At 43.7% G+C, this 16889-nt stretch overlaps 1 protein-coding gene across 7 annotated transcripts in view; it reads left to right on the top strand.

Annotated features, from left to right (window-relative positions):
- Window positions 1-16311, top strand: part of OSBP2 (oxysterol binding protein 2) — a 162328-nt gene extending 146017 nt beyond the window's left edge. For 6 of the 7 annotated variants that reach the window (XM_079150941.1, XM_079150945.1, XM_079150944.1 and 3 more), the window contains 11 exons: window positions 92-284; window positions 546-663; window positions 2085-2139; window positions 2661-2807; window positions 3862-4107; window positions 6294-6414; window positions 6672-6775; window positions 6852-6947; window positions 7027-7211; window positions 15641-15879; window positions 16063-16311. In XM_079150941.1, coding sequence (XP_079007067.1) covers window positions 92-284; window positions 546-663; window positions 2085-2139; window positions 2661-2807; window positions 3862-4107; window positions 6294-6414; window positions 6672-6775; window positions 6852-6947; window positions 7027-7211; window positions 15641-15879; window positions 16063-16208 — 1650 coding nt within the window. In that variant the 3' untranslated portion in view covers window positions 16209-16311. The remainder of the gene's footprint in view (window positions 1-91; window positions 285-545; window positions 664-2084; window positions 2140-2660; window positions 2808-3861; window positions 4108-6293; window positions 6415-6671; window positions 6776-6851; window positions 6948-7026; window positions 7212-15640; window positions 15880-16062) is intronic. The other variant, XM_079150940.1, reaches the window with a different exon arrangement.
- The last annotated feature ends 578 nt before the right edge of the window (window positions 16312-16889 follow it).

A 16889-nucleotide genomic window follows, 5' to 3' on the forward strand; every position in this document is an offset into this window, starting at 1 on the left:
GCAAAAGGAAGGGAAACTAGATGGCAACCCCAGGGTCTCCCTCCCTTCCCCTGCATAACCTAGAGATCATAAGGCCACTTGTCCCTTCCAGGCCTGCAAGGACTTCCTGGAACTAGCTGAGACACACAGCCGGAAATGGCAGCGGGCACTGCAATATGAGCAGGAACAGCGCGTCCACTTGGAGGAAACCATTGAACAGTTGGCCAAGCAGCACAACAGCCTCGAGCGGGCCTTCCGCAGTGCCCCTGGCCGGCCCCCCAACCCCAACAAGAGCTTCAGTGAGGGTGAGTGGGTGAACAATGGCCAGCAAGGTTTGTTCCATCCTTCCACCCTCAGTCACCCTCTCCCTAGCTGTCTCTACCTAGTTTCTGCTGTGCATCCCAGCCCCCATACACATACCCCTTAATGTGCCTGTGTGGGGGCCAGATGAGAGAAGAGGGTAGAGGAGTGGGGCCAGGGTGAGCCAAGTCCTTGGTTCTGGACTTCTTCAGGATGAGCCCTTCTAAAGGCTGCAAACTGGGAAGTGGCTCTGTGTGTGTCTCTAGGAAGCCTCTTGACTTCCAAAGGAGAGGACAGTGAGGAAGATGAAGATACCGAATACTTTGATGCCATGGAAGACTCCACATCCTTCATCACCGTGATCACCCAGCCCAAGGAAGACAGGTGGGCACTCACCCCCAGCAGGGACAGCTGTGACCTGTAAGGAACCTCCCCCAGGACCATCCTTTTCCATTATGTTCTCTGACTCCATCTGATCTTTTGACCAACTATAAACTTGGAGCTTTAAGTCTTACTCCAGATGGTATTTTTGCTTAGATTCTGTTCTTCCTTACATCAAAAATATCAAAGTTTGCATCAGGCATTTAATTAAAAATGGAAATAGAAAACAGGGCATTGGCTGAATCCAGTTCCAGCCTGGGATTCAGAGAAGATCCCAGAAGGCCCCAGCTGCTCATTCTTGCTTCAGAGCAGTATAAGGTCCCAACCATTCCTTCCACAGTGTCATCACTTGAGAAGAGATGAAAGATTCAGGGAGTCTCTTCTATTTTCAAACTTTTGTTTCATTATTCATAAAACACCTGTTCTTCACGGATGTTTCTAAATACCCATAAAAACATACATTACAGACCAGGACATTTACTAGCAATAAAAATGAAGCTGTCAGGCTCTCAGAGCCACAGGAAATTCCTGTGGGTGCCAGCACACCAACAGGTACAGAGAGAAAAATGGAAGATAGACAGGTGGACTAGGCACAAGCTATGGCCATTGAGGGGTGAGCAGGCTGATGAGAAGCCATAGCCACTCCTTTTCCACTTAAAGCTGGGACCTCCATGGACCAGTGAGCTTTATCACCTCCCTATCCTAGTGTCTTCCAAGGAAAGGGCTATCGAGTCTCATCAGCAATGTATTTCTATCCCAGAGTCATTTTCTATTTCCAGTAACATCTAAAATTGCTTACATTAATCACAAAGTTAGCTCACTTGGTCATCCTGAGCTTCCTTCCACCTTTTCACCAGCAACATCTCTTTCTTGGAACTGTAAACAGGAAGGTCCTACTCAGGCTGCCTCACCCTCCAAGACCCTGCCCACTCACCCCATGTCTGGAGCCCTGGATGGGCTGGCTTTCCCCTCCATGGGCTTCCACTCAGCCATGGCACCTCCTGTGGCATCTCTATTCTACAACTATCAGGGGCACAGGGATGCATCAGACCCACTCCCTCCCCTTCTGGATCCCTGGTCTAGTTTGGAGTCAGTGGGATCTGTGTAGGATAGGAGGGGCCCCAGGGCTAGATGGGCTCTCCCAGAATAAGTCTCCACTCCCAGGTTTCTTCTTGATGCTGGGTCACTCAGTTACCAGGACACCAAAGGCTTTGCTGAGTGCCTGCTGCAGGGTCAAGGGGTACCTGTGAATGGGACATCTCCAGATCCCTGCCTGGGCCTCTTATCCCCAACTTGATATCCTGAATTGGAAATGGCACACTTACACCCTTACACCCCACCGAAGGGTCTGGAGAGAGGGTGGACTAGGTAACAAAGCAGCTTCAGATTTGCCTATAACTTGCCTCCCCATTTGTTTCCCTCAGAAAAATTGAAGGTGGAACCGGAACAGGCTCAGTGGACTGGACCTCAGTAGACAATGTAAGTGAGGTGGCTCCTGGCCTGGGGCCAAGCTCTAGGAGTCTGATGGGGAGAAGTCAGCCAGTGCAGGGAGCTTGGGGCCACAGGGGCAAGCCCAAAACTCTGGCCACCTTTGAGCCCTGGATCAGCCTTCTATGTAACATTCAGACAAAGCCAGCCTACCCTTCCTGTCAAAAATGTGCCAGGCGTCAGGCACGGTGGCGCACACCTGTAATCCCAGCAGCTCTGGAGGTTGAGACAGGAGGATCGCGAGTTCAAAGCTAGCCTCAGCAAAAGTGAGGTGCTAAGCAACTTGGTGAGACCCTGTCCCTAAATAAAAATTCAAAATAGGGCTGGGGATGTGGCTCAGTGGTTGAGTGACCCTGAGTTCAATCCTCAGTACCGTAAAAAAAAGAAAGAAAGAAATGTGTCAGTGGCCAATTTGGCACTAGCCCTTGGGGAGGTCAGAGTTGAGGGCAGGGATATGGGGGACCAAAGGAGCTCTGGTTTCCACTAACAGGCATGCCCTGCTTCTCTGATAGGTGTTAGATAGTCCCTCGTTTGTGTCCAAGGGTTCATCCAAAATCAAGAGGCGTGTCCGCATCCCTGACAAGCCCAACTACAGCCTTAACCTCTGGAGCATCATGAAAAACTGCATCGGCCGTGAGCTCTCCAAGATCCCCATGCCAGTAGGTGGCTCAGGGCAGGGCAGTCCTCTGGGCTGTGACATACACATAGCCTTGGGGTGTCATTTCCTTAATGGTACCTAATGAGCACTTAACTATCTAATCATGTCTGGCAGCACTGGTCAGTCCTCCAAAGAGCAGGGGTGTTTGGGCTCAGAGGGAAGAGACAGGAAAGGGCTGTGTGTGAATGGAAATGTAGGGAACCCCAGAGAACCTTTGGATCTGACCAGGCTTCACACTTTCCCAGCTGCTCCAACTTGGTAAAGGGGAAGTAGGCTTTGCTACGGGCCATTTCTGGTACCCTCCCAGGAAATGGAGGCTCAGCAAAGCCACATGGAGTTCCGAGGACAGACCTAGGGTCCTTGTATCACCAGATTGCAGTAGCATCTCTGCCAAGAGCAGGCTTGGGCCCACCAGACCAGAGAGTTTTGCTCCGTGACCCATACAAGTCCTTTCACATCTCTAGTCTCTGTCTGCATCTGCACAGTGGAATCATACCACCCCCTTCAGAATGTCTGGGAGAAGGGAGTAAGAACACTCTGGAGGGAGGGTAATCCCGTTGGAGGCTGACAGGGGGCTATGAGTTCCATCCATCCTACACAGAGGCCTCCACAGGAGCACTTGACAAAAAACTTAGATCAGAGCTCAGACTATGAGGAAGACCCCAATTTTCTCTGTCCACAGATTTCCATATTTACTCATTTACTCTCTGGTTCCAGTAGTTCAACACTCACCATAACTGCAATGGGCAAGTCAGATGCCCTGGCCTTTGTGGCATTTACAAAGCAGGAAGAGTGACAGTAGACCTCATAAAAATACGCTATACTGCATGCCATAAAGTGGTGCATTCTGCAAAGGAAACTGAGGCAGGAGGGACCAGGGAGGTAACAGGGTGAGGCTGAGGTTCTAGACAACCAGGTTGTCAGAGGGACCTCACCATGAACGTGCTATCAGATCAGCCATGTCCCTCAAGGTCTGAGAAGAGCAGGGGTGCCATGATGATGCAAGATCATCTGACCTAGTCTGACCACCTGCCCCCCTCCCTGTTCATCTACAGGTGAACTTCAATGAGCCACTGTCCATGCTTCAGCGGCTGACTGAAGACTTGGAGTACCACCACCTGCTGGACAAAGCCGTGCACTGCGCCAGCTCAGTGGAGCAGATGTGCCTGGTGGCTGCCTTCTCTGTGTCCTCCTACTCCACCACTGTGCACCGCATCGCCAAGCCCTTCAACCCCATGCTAGGCGAGACATTTGAGTTGGACCGCTTGGAGGACATGGGCCTGCGCTCCCTCTGTGAGCAGGTGAGGCACCCCAGACTGGCACTGGGAAGTTCCTGCCAGGGGCCATCAGCTGAGGTCCAGCTGGGTAGTTGGGCCTCTTATGGCAGGGATAAGTCCAAGGCTTCCTGAAAACAGTGAGGGGCATTAGAAGAGAGCTTAGTGAGACAGAATTGGATCTGGTGTCAGGGAAGGGGAGGCCCCATCTCCCAGCCAGGGAATCATGTGGCATAGGTGGAGGGAATTTTGCAGGGCACTATTGGAAGTCCAGGCAGACCAGAGTGTGGAGTCACCACTGAACTGAAAAGTAGCAGGCAGGCAGAGCCTGGGATAGCCACACACATTGGGATAGACACTGTCCTGGTCAGTGTCCCTTCCTTCCACCTGTCTTCATCCTTTTTTTACCCCATCCCTTGGTGATGAGCCAAGACCCAGGCCCAGTGGTCTAGGAGCCTCAGCTATGGCATCCTGACACTGAGCCTGGATATCCTTGTCATTCGAGAAACAATTCATTTTATTGGTATTGGTGCTGTTCTGGCTCTTGGAAGTTTTCCAGAATGCTGAAGTTCACTGATCTGGGTGCTAGTTTAAAAGGCTATGGCTGCTATGAAAGCCCATAAGCAGGTCACTACGGAGACCCACACAGGGGTGTAGTAGCCAGATTTTGAAGGTGGATCCAGCAGTCTTGTAGATACTTTGGGTATGGGGTTTGGGATTACTCAAGGGTAACCCCATGGTCCTTGGCTTGAACCCCTGAATAAATGCATTTATCCATTCAGCAACCATTAAGTACCCTAGATGTGCTAGGTATTTTCACGTGTTGAAGATACAGATGGGGAATTGGCAAATGTGGCTCCTATTATGAGGCTGCAGGGGGCGCTCAGGCACTTTATATGTCAGATGCTTCTGGCTCTTTCTAAAAGAGAGCGTGGGTCAGGGAGCAGTTTGATGCAGAGAGAAGGAGGAGAGGAGGAGACAAGGGTGGGAAGAAGCATCCAGCTTACTCTGTGTGGGAGGAAGCTGCAGTGGGGAGGTACGGGGAGGTGCAGGTGGAAGTGGGAAGGTATGGGTGCTGGGTACATTTTGAAGGAAGGACATACAGGATTTGCTAAGGTTTTGATGAGAACATGAGGAAGAGAGACCAGGCAGACTCCAAAGCATTTGGCATAAGCAACTAGAAAGACAGGATGGGCCTGAGATGAAAGTGAGGATAATCCAGCACCTTGCCATTGTGATTGCATCCCTGCGTTTTCAGAGGGATGGCTCTAATGGATGTGTGGAAGCCCTGCCATGGGTGATAGCTGGGCTGAGGGACAGGGCAGCTGCAGGTTGGGTCTGCACTCCCAAGGCTGAAGAGGTGATGCTGCCTATGGAAATGGGAGACTATGACCGTGATGGGGTGTCAGGAACCCGCTAACTCTGGTCAGGTTGAACCTGTCTAAGTGGAGGCAGCTGGAGTTCAGGGGTGAGGCTGGGCTTGGAGCCTGTCCCATGCCATGAGACCAAACAGTGCTCTGAGGAGTAAGGAGGTTAGACCAGGCAAAACCTGGCAGGTGTGTAATGAGGAAAGAGTTGATGGTGGCATGAGGCAGAAGGTGGCAGCTGGCGGGTGTCCTAGGAGGAAAGGAAGTGGTAAAGTGTGCCCATTGCCATAAGGGGAAGGCTCAGGGGCCTAGGGCCACGTATGGGGCAGAAAGGAGACCATGACTCCCACCCTTGAGCCAGGGTGGACTTTGCCCCTTGGTTAAAATGGCTTTGCTGTTCTGGATCCTCTCCCTCCATGTAACACCACACTTCTTCCAGGTATGTAGTGAGAATTAAATGAGAAAGTAGGCATGGAAGCTCTTGATAAAGCAACACCCTTTGCTTCCTTAGCCTTCAGTGTAGACAGTTCTGGATACATCCTGGAGGCACAGCCTCCACCATCACCCCTTTTACACAGCCCAAGAGCCAGGCATGGTGACACCAGGCCCATCTCACACTCCTGTGGCTGGGGCAGGCCCAGAACAATTACTTGGGTTGCTTTCCATTTGAGATTCTCTCCTTTCCAGGGACCTGTCTTGGATTCAGGCCACCCAGAGGAGCAGCCAGGCCTGCTCCTTGCCACAGAGCTATGTATCCTAGAATCAGGGCAGGCTGTCCCTGCCTGGTAGGGGAGATGGTATGGGCCCATGTCCAGCAATGCTCATACCCATCTGGTCTGGTCCCAGGTGAGCCACCACCCTCCCTCAGCTGCTCACTACGTGTTCTCCAAGCATGGCTGGAGCCTCTGGCAGGAGATCACCATCGCCAGCAAGTTCCGGGGGAAATACATCTCTATCATGCCACTTGGTGAGCAGGGTATCTGCGTGCTCCTAGAACAAAAAGGCACTGTGCTTCAGAGGAAGGACACTGCTGACCCTAAAAGCCAACTTGGGGCTCTCTCAGGGGAGACCTCCCTGCAGGTCTTCCCCCCACCACCACCCACAGATCTCCTGGCCTGCCCGATTCCCAGCCCATATGGATATCCTCTGGTTCTCAAGACCCTGGGCCTGCGGGTAGGGCCCACATGATAGGTCCATGATCTCTAATCTGTATCTGGCCTCTAGGTGCCATCCACTTAGAATTCCAGGCCAGTGGGAATCACTACGTGTGGAGGAAGAGCACCTCAACTGTGCACAACATCATCGTGGGCAAGCTCTGGATCGACCAGGTCAGAGCTGGGTACCCCTGGGAGGGGAAGCATACAGCCTGCAGATTGGACGCTGACCACTACCTTCTCTCATCAGTCAGGGGATATCGAGATTGTGAACCATAAGACCAATGACCGGTGCCAGCTGAAGTTTGTGCCCTATAGCTACTTCTCCAAAGAGGCACCCCGAAAGGTAAACAGGACCACCTTCCAGCACCCCAGGAGACCCACAGTAGGATGTATGTTTATGTGAGTCTTGCCAATATCCACAGGTGACAGGAGTGGTGAGTGACAGCCAGGGCAAGGCCCACTACGTGCTGTCCGGTTCGTGGGATGAGCAGATGGAATGCTCCAAGATTGTGCAGAGTAGCTCCAGCAGCCCCAGCTCTGATGGGAAGCAGAAGACTGTATACCAGACTCTGCCAGCCAAGCTGCTATGGAAGAAGTACCCACTGCCGTGAGTAGGGAATGGGGGCCCTCTACAGGATATGGGGCAGGGGCTGAGGGAGAAACAGAAAGGAGGCAAGTGAGCAGTAAACAGGCAGATGACCCTACTCCCCTGCCCAACAAGAAACACAAGGTTGGGAGGGCTCCGTTGACAAGTGAACAGAGAACAATATCATGCACCTGACATCCCAGTATGGAAGCAAGACAACCACAAGTAAATGAATGTGAAACTGTTGGGAGAGAAGAGAAACTATGCAGAGACAAGGTGAATCCTTCCATGACTATGAAATAAAAAGAACTGGAAAAAAACTTGCAGGAAACAGAAAATTATAAAAACTGTGATTGCAGATTCTAAAGAGAACAAAACAAATTCTACAAAAGAAAAATAACCAAAGTTGAGAACTTCATGGAAAGGTTTCATAGAGAGATATATTGGAGAAGACAAGAAGCTAGAGTGGAAAGCCTGTGGGTGCCTTAGTGAGGATCCCAGAGCAGGTTTGGTTGGCATTCCCAGGGACTTGTTAGTGTGTATAATCTGCCTCCGACAGAATGGGAATCTGTATTCAATAAGGTCCATAGGGCATTCACATGCAAGTTTGAGAGGAGTGTCCAGAACACTTCTAGTCAGAGTAGAAGGAAACAGAGACCACTTTTGAAGAGCAAATAGCAGAAGATTTTTTATACCTAAGTCTATATACTGAGACAGCCAAAACTATATCAGAGAATATTAAGCAACCAGATTTTTTAAAGATATTATGTGCTAAGGAACATATCACCTTGATAGATACCTCCTAATCAATAAAATTGGGAACTTGAAAATAGCCAAGTGATATATTCCATGTGCTAAGAGACACATTGCCAGGGCAAACCATTTTTAAAGAATGAAGTTGAAATAAAGATCTTTTCAGGAAAACAAACATTGACTTGGCCACCAGCAGACCTGTACTAAAGGATATACTTCTGGCACAAGGAAACTAATCCCAAGTGGAAGATCCAAGATGTATAAATGAATGAAGAACAAAAATGTGGACCTAAATGAACAGTGAATAAACAAGAAGAATAATGTCTCATGGGGTTTTAAATTTTAGACCGCACAATGACATTAAGTCAGAAAAGAAAGAAATGGAGGGAAACCGCTTGAAGGCCCTATGCTACCCAGGAGGTAGGTCAAGATTCAGATTAACCTTTGACTATTAGAAGTATGGATATTTTAATTCCAAGGGTAACCACTAAGATAATACATTTAACTGGAAACTCAGAAGAAAAGAAGGAAATAAAAATGGAGAGAAGGAAGAATAGTTAAAGAGAATGAAAATGACTTTCTGAGGGCTAAGGATGTGGTTCAATGGAAGAGCATGTGCTTAGCATTCATGAAGCCCTGAGTTCAATTCCCAGCACCAAAAAAAAAAAAAAAAAAGTTCTCCAAGTGAAGGTAAAGAGAAATGTTCACATAGACCACATGGTCAAAACTGGGAACACCAAAGAAGAAATTCTTCTATCTTCCAAAGAGAAGTAAAAGATTTCAATCAAGGATAAAGACAAATTGACATCAAATTTAGCAACAACAAACACTGGAGTAATATTTTCAAAGTTATGAAGAAAATGAAATTAGAAGGTAAATTTTCTATCCAAACAAGCTATACTGTGAGGATATGAAAAAAAATAAACTTTTAAAAAACCTTCAGGCAGGCATACAGAAAGTTTGACATACAAAAACTCCCAATGAAAATAATACTGAACCTCTCTCTCAGTTGGAGATTAAACACAGGGCCTCATGCATGCTTAGCTTCTACCACTAAACTATATTCCCAGCCCCCTAGACATAATACCTTAAAATGGGGAGGGAAAATTTCCAAAAGATGTTGTGCTAGACACATGAAGTAAAAAGGTTTTATAAAAACAATTACAAAGACCAGAGGAAAAGATAAAATATGCTCATAATAATGCAGAATAAAGTCTAGGTAACATTGGCATGTTGGGAAGAAAGGGAAAGACACCAGGAATATGAAGAAATGCTAAGTTCTTATTAGAAGGAAGATACATATGTTTCTTAAGAGAATAATAAAAATGAAAGATATTACAAACAAAAACAGTAAATTAACATGGTAGAAATAGGGTCAAGGATTTCAATGCTCATAATAAATATAAGTAGATGAAACTAGCTAAAAAACAAAATATTGATAGGATTTTTTTTCATAGGATTTCTTTTAAAAAATCCAGATATATACTCCTTATAACACTAAAATATGCAAAGGTCAAAAGTAAAAGAAATATTGTGAAAATCAAACTGAAAAAGCTATAATAGCTATATGAACATCAGGTATAACAGACTTAAGGGTGAAAACATTATTAGGGAAGGAAAGGTTGCTGTATAATAAATGGATAAATTTATTAAGAAGTCCAAGTTTAAAACATTATGCATGAATAAAACAGCCTCAAAATTTTGTAAAGGTGGGCTGGGGATACAGCACAGTTGATAGAGTGCTTGCCTCGCAAACACAAGGCCCTGGGTTCAATCCCCAGCACTGCCAAAAAAAAAAAAATTTTGCAAAGTGCACAATGATACCTAAGAAAGAAATTGATAAATCCATCACCGTAGTGGGAGATTGGGAGACTTCAGTATACCCCTCTTACTTGTTGACAGGTCAAGTTAAAAAAAAAAAAAAAAAGGAATGATATGATGAAGGAGATGAAAACAGAGGATATTCACAGGCTTATAGATGCAGCAGTCAGAAAATATACTTTTTCTCAAGAATACATGGAATGTATACAAAAATCAGTCATGTACTAAACCCTAAAGAAAGCCTTGACAAACCACAATCTATCATAATACAACGAGACTTTACAAATACAATGATAAAAATTCCCACATATTTAGAAACAGATTTTAAGTTTCTAAATAACCCATGAGTATAATAGGAAGTCAGAATGGCAATTTTTAAATATCTAGAACTAAAGACAGCAGAAATATCAAAACTGAACATATACACCAAAGGTAGTGTCTCAAGACTCACATAGTGCCTTAAATAGTTTCTAATTTTGAGGCCTACTCATTTCTGAGTTTCTGCAGTAAGTAAAGTTTAACCCATATATCCCAAAAAAGAAGACATTAATAAAATAGAAGAGGAAACATAAAGAAGCTTGATAAGGTCAAAAGTTGACTCTTTGAGGAAAAAAACAACTGACAATAGAGAAACCTACTGCTAAGACTAATCAAGATGGAAATAAATATTAATGAAAAAGTTTCATATGACATATAAAGTATAAAGATACTATTTGGACAAGTCTTAGAAAAACATAACTTAAGAAAAACATAAGAATTGACTCCAGAAGAAGAAAAACACATCAATAGTCCTCCAATAATTAAAGAAAATAAAGCAGTAGTTTTTAATTACTACAAGGAAAACACAGACCCAGATAATTTTACAGGTAAATTCTACCAAAATTTTCAAGAAATACGTTGACCCAGCAGGGCATGGTGGCACATGCCTATAATCCCAGCAACTTGGGAGGCTGAGGCAGGAGGATCACAAGTTCAAGGCTAGCCTCAGTAACTTAGCAAGGTACTAAGCAACTTAATTTTATTTCAAAATAAAAATTAAGAAGGACTGGGTATATAGGTCAGCACCCTTGGACTTTAATTCCCAGTACCAAAAAGAAAAAAGGAAAAAAGAAATATGTTAACCCAGTTTTAAGTAAAGTCTTCAGGATCACAGGAGAGGAAATACTCTCTTTTATACTGTGAGACCAGAATAACTTTCATACCAAACCAGGTGAAGACAGTAGCAGGAAAATAAAATTCTACCCTATTCTACTTACATAAGTAAAATTCCAAAACAAGATATTAGAAAACAGTGTATAAAAAATAACAATCTACCATCATGTTGAATTTATTCAGGATATGCAAGAATAATTTTGTATTAGAAGATCTACAAATTAATCATATTAACATCTCAATAGATGTGCCCAGATATAAGATTAATATGCAAAAATCAGTTGCAGTTCTATACACTAGGAACAAACAACTAGAAAATGCACTTTAAGACACCAATTATATAAGAGAATAATAAGGACCTTTTAATAAATCTTACATTCAAGACCTCTATAGAGAATATTATAAAACTTTACTAAGAGATATCAAAGGAAGAGCTAAATAAATGGAGAAAAATACAACGTTCATATATAGAAAGACTTAGTAATATAAAAATGTCATGATTTAAAGAATCAGTAGATAAAATCCCTATAGGGATTTCCATTGAACTGGGTATTAGAATTTTAAAATTTATATTGAGGAATAAAGGGCAAAGACATTTCTGAAGAAAACCAGAGTACTTAAGCATAGTAGATATCAAGACCTACTTTGAAATTAAGGTAGAGTGAGATGATAAGCCTAGAAATAACTCCATGGATACATGTATCTTTGATATTTGGAAAAGGTGGCATATCAGATCATGTGGAAAGATGGGGCTGTTTACACATGGATGTAAGTCAAAACAGTTATCTATTTGGAAAAAGATTAACTGATTCCCTTCCTTACATTATAACAGAAATAACAGAAATCAACCTCAGACAATGGTCTTGTGGTTAAGTACTAAGTTTGACTTATTCCTAAACAATAAGTTAATACTCTAAGTAAAAAAGAAATAGATGAATATCTTCTAGAACTTAAGAAAACATATCTGAAACAAGATACAAATGAAGTATTGATACATTTAACTATATAAAAACATTTTTGTTTATTAAGAGGCATTTTACTCATTAAAAGACAATCAAAAGAAAGTGAGGTGCCAGGCCTAGTGCACACCTATAATCCCAGTTACTCAGGAGGCTGAGGCAAGAGGATTCCAAGTTCTAGGCCAGTCTGAGCAACTGAAAGATCCTGCCTCAATAATTTTTTTTAAAAAAGAGCTAAGGATGTAGCTCAGTGGTAGAGCACTTGCCAAGCAGGTATGAGGCCCTGGGTTCAATTCCCAGTACTACAGAAAAAAGAAGAAAGAAAAAAGGAAAGCGAAAAGACAAAACATAAATTTGAAGAAGGTAATCACAGTACCTACACCTGACAAAGGATTAGTATCAAGAATACAGAAAGAGTATTTTATCATAATTAAATCTTTAAATAAAGGATTTCTAATCAACAAGTAGAACAAAAACAATCCAGTGGCAAAATGTGCAAGAGTCATGAACAAGAATTTCACCGAAGAAACATATGTGATCAGTCATCATATGAAAACCACAATCAAAATCATTGCTAACTGGGGAAATGCAAATCAAAACCACCACAATGAGATACCATTTTATAATCATTTGATTAGTAAAAATGACAAAAGTCTATCAATGGTTGAAGAAGATGTAGACCCACAATATCTCTTATGCATTGCTAATAGGAGTAATAATTGGTGTAACCACTTTGGAAACCATTTGGCCTTATCTCCTGAAGGTTAACTATCATTCTAGGTGCAGTGACATACACCTGTAATCCCAGGGACTCTGGAGGCTGAGGGAGGAGGGTCAGAAGCTCAAAGCCAGCCTTAGCAAATTAGCAAGGCCCTAAGCAATTTAATGAAACTGTCTCAAAATAAGAAATAAAAAGGGCTGGGGATGTGGCTTAGTGTTAAGTGCCCCTCCGTTCAATCCCTAGTTCCAAAAAAAAGATGAAAAATCAGGAGGTCTAATAACCCAGCAATCCCACTTCTAGGTATGAACTCAAGAGAAATTCTTGTAAATGTACAACAGGAAATGCACACACAAGACTAATCCAATAGCAAAAAAAAAAAAAAAACTTGGAAACAACCCAGGAATTTATTGAGTGAATAACTATGACATATTCACAGGAGAAAATATTACTCAGTATTTAAAACAAAGGAAGCACAGCACTATGCAGCAATATAGATAAATCTTATTAGTATATTATTAGGTAAATAAAACTCCAAACTATTATATGTCATATATTCTTTTTATACAGTTCAAAACTATATAATATATATACATATATATATATATGTACACAGAGACTTAAGAATACCTAAAGATACAATAAATTCTATTAAAAGGAAAGGAGGGGACTGATGAACCCAGGAGTCTTGGTGATGGCTATCTGAAAAGGGAATGGATTGGTGAATTTTCTATATGGTTAGATGTAGGTTTTTGTCAGGAGTCTACCTTTTGTTTAGGGTGGCAACATTACATTAATAAAAATCAGACCATGGGGCTGGGGAGATAGCTCAGTCGGTAGAGTGCTTGCCTTGTCAAGGCCCTGGGTTCGATCCCCAGCACCCCCAAAAAAAAAAGCAGACCATGTAAGAGCCAATAGAAGGTATCATGTACTAAGAATTATGACTAATCCAAATCTGTGTGTGTGAGGTCCCAAAAAAGAAGAGAACAAAAAGAGAAAACAAGAGAGTAGATTTAAACCCAGCATATCTAATTAGTACATTTCTAATCCAAGTCTGAAATCCAAACTGCTCCAAATTCCAAAACTTTTTGAGCACTGACAAGACATCACAAGTAGAAAATTCTACACCTGCCCTCATATGACAGGTCACAGAAATACAGGCACACTCAAAATATTGCATAAAATTAGACCATGTGTAAGGTACAGGATAAATATAATTTTTTTGTTTATACTTGGGTCTTATTCCCAAGATATTTCATTATGTACATGCAAATATTCCAAAGTCCAAAAAAATCCAAAACACTTCTGGTCCTATTTTGGATAAGGAATACTCAACCTGTAATTATATTAAATATTCTCATTATAATATTCCCATTGTAAGATTCAGAATTTTTTTTAAAAAAATTCAACTATATTTGGTCTATAAGAGAAGCATCTAAATTGGAAACTAAAGAAAGATTAGAATGAAAGGATGAAAAAAGATATGTCCACGGAAATTCTAACCAGGGCTAGGGATGTTGTAGCTTAGTGGTAGACCACTTGTCCTGGGTTCCATCACCGACACCACCAAAAAAAAAAAAGAAAAAATACCAAACCAAAATTGCTTAGCTATATTCATATCACAAAACAAACTTTACAAAAATACTAGAGATAAAAGGGTTAGTTCATAATGAAGGCTCAGTTCACCAGGAAGATGAGTATTAAATCCAAATGTATCTTGTACCAAACACAACCTCAAAATATATATAGCCTAAGTTGATACAAATGTAAAGAGAAATATACTAATATACAATCAAACTGGGAACTTTTAATATCCCTCTCCTAGAGATAGAAAGAAAAAAAAAAAAACCCTCAGGGAGGATACATTTGAACAACAGAACCTACCAGTTATAAAACACTGCACCCAAAAAATGCATCAAAAACATTCTCAGAAATTGACCATATACTGGGCCATAGGAAAATTTCAAAGGACAAAAATTATGCCAAGTGTATCATTTGACTCCAAAGTAATTATACCAGAAAAGACAACTAGAAACATCCCCATATGTTTATAAATTTAAGAAATATGCTGGCACACACTATAATTCCAGCTACTTGGGAGGCTGAGGCAGGATGATCTTAAGTTCCAGTCCAACCCAGGCAACTTACCAAGGCTCTGTCTCAAAATAAAATGTTGAATGGACTTTGGGAATGTATTTCAGTGGTGGAGTATCTGTCTAGGGAGGACTTGGGTTTGATCCCCAGTATGGGTGGGGCTGGGGGCTTCCAACTAATCCATAGGTCAAATAAGATATATTAGAAATCAGAAAAGATAACTGAATGATAATGAAAATAACATATCAAAAGTGGTAGGATTCAGTTAAAGCAGCAATTGGAGTGAAATGTGTAGCCTCAAAATGCACATTGTACTAGAAAAGAAGAAAAGCTGAAAAATAATGAGCTAAGCATCCATCTCAAGAAGTTAAAAACAAGAATAGCAGAATTAGCCCCAGAAAAGTAGAAGGTATATAACAGAAAAATAGAGGCAGAAAACCCTAAAATAGGAGCAAAAATGTTTTTGTTGTGTTTGTTTATATGGTGCTGGGAGAGCAACAGTTTGATCTTCAAACAGGAATAAAACTGACTAACCCTGACACGGATATTCAAAATAGAAAGCACATATAACCAACATCACATGCAAAAAGCGAGGTTTTTATGCCACTGGCTTTAATGCAATATCAACGACGATATTAGGTCACGATTTTATGCTGATAACTTTGAAAGACTGGATGAAAAGGCCAAATTCCCAGTTAAGTCTAACGTAGCAAAGCAGCTGCCGGTTAGTGGAGCACAGGCAAAGTGCGGGCAGGAAAGGGTGAGTTGGATTCAGCTGGTGGGTTTTGCAGCTGGTGGGTTCATCAGAAGTGGCAGTCGGGGTGGGGCAGGGAAATTTCGGCCCAGGCCCAGGAGGTGCCTGGCCTGGGGGGGTGGGGGGGGCCAGGGGCGGCTTGGGACCAGTGAAGGAGGTGGCCTGGGGACAGCGCTCGGTCCCACTCACGCCGCCGCAGGGAGAACGCAGAAAACATGTACTACTTCTCGGAGCTGGCCCTGACCCTAAATGAGCTGGAGGAGGGCGTAGCGCCCACGGATAGCCGCCTGCGGCCAGACCAGCGGCTGATGGAGAAGGGGCGCTGGGACGAGGCCAACACTGAGAAGCAGCGGCTGGAGGAGAAGCAGCGCTTGTCGCGGCGCCGGCGGCTGGAGTCCTGTATATCTGGCCATGGCCAAGGCTGCGCAACAGAGGAAGGTGAGGCAGGGCTGCGAGGGTGCCCCCGGGCAGGTGGAGGGTTCAAGGGGGTGCCTGGGAAAAAGAAAGGACGGGCGTCCCAGAAGACAAAAAGGGGTGTCTGGGCTGGGGATCCTACAGGGACCGGGTGAGTTTTGGAGAGCAGGCCATCCACTCACCCACCCGTCCACTATGTCTTCCCAGCAGAGAAGGAGTCAGACGTGTATGTGCCGCTGTGGTTCGAGAAGAGACTGGACCCACTGACCGGGGAAACTGCCTGCATATACAAGGGTGGCTACTGGGAAGCCAAGGAGAGGCAAGACTGGCACATGTGCCCCAACATCTTCTGAGCGCCACCCCTGCAGCAAATACAGGCGCCTGCACGGCCGGGTCCACTTTTTCTTTAATGCACTCAGTTTAGTACTGAATATTCCCTCCAATCCACGCACTTCTTTCTTTTAGATTTTTTCCTTAGGAAAAAAAAAAAAAAACAGAAAAACTTTTTTTTGATGGGGGGGCTCCCACCTTAGAAGGAGGAAGGGCTGACACGGGTTCTCTCCAGCCTCTAGGTGCACCTAGTCACCCCTGCCTCTTCACCATGGACTTGGACCCTATGGGCACCCCAGCTCCCAGTTACCACAACTCAGGCTGGCTGGCCCAGGCCATAGCTGCCCAAGTCACTAGCCTCCAACCAGGGAGGTACTGGCCCTTCCTAGGGAGCCTCTTTTGACTTTTTTAGAAAGAAAGGAAAAAAAAAAAAAAAAACTACATTTCTTTCCAGCCATGACCTTTAGTAAATATTTTTAGTACAGCATTTAGCAGACAGCTTTCCAAGTGTGCTTTCTTGCCACAAAATTGTTCTGGCAAGAATTTCCTTTTTAAAGACATCAGAAAGCCAGACCCCTTTGAGTTGGGAGAATTTTGTAGCTGAACATAACATTTATATCTGAGCTGCCCACCCCCTAGGAGCCCAGGGCCCAAAGACCAAGTAGAAAGGGGCCTGCCTAGGCCAAGAGAGCACAAGGGGTCTC

The sequence above is a fragment of the Sciurus vulgaris genome (assembly GCF_902686455.1).
Source record: "Sciurus vulgaris genome assembly, chromosome: 8".
Lineage (NCBI taxonomy): Eukaryota > Metazoa > Chordata > Mammalia > Rodentia > Sciuridae > Sciurus > Sciurus vulgaris.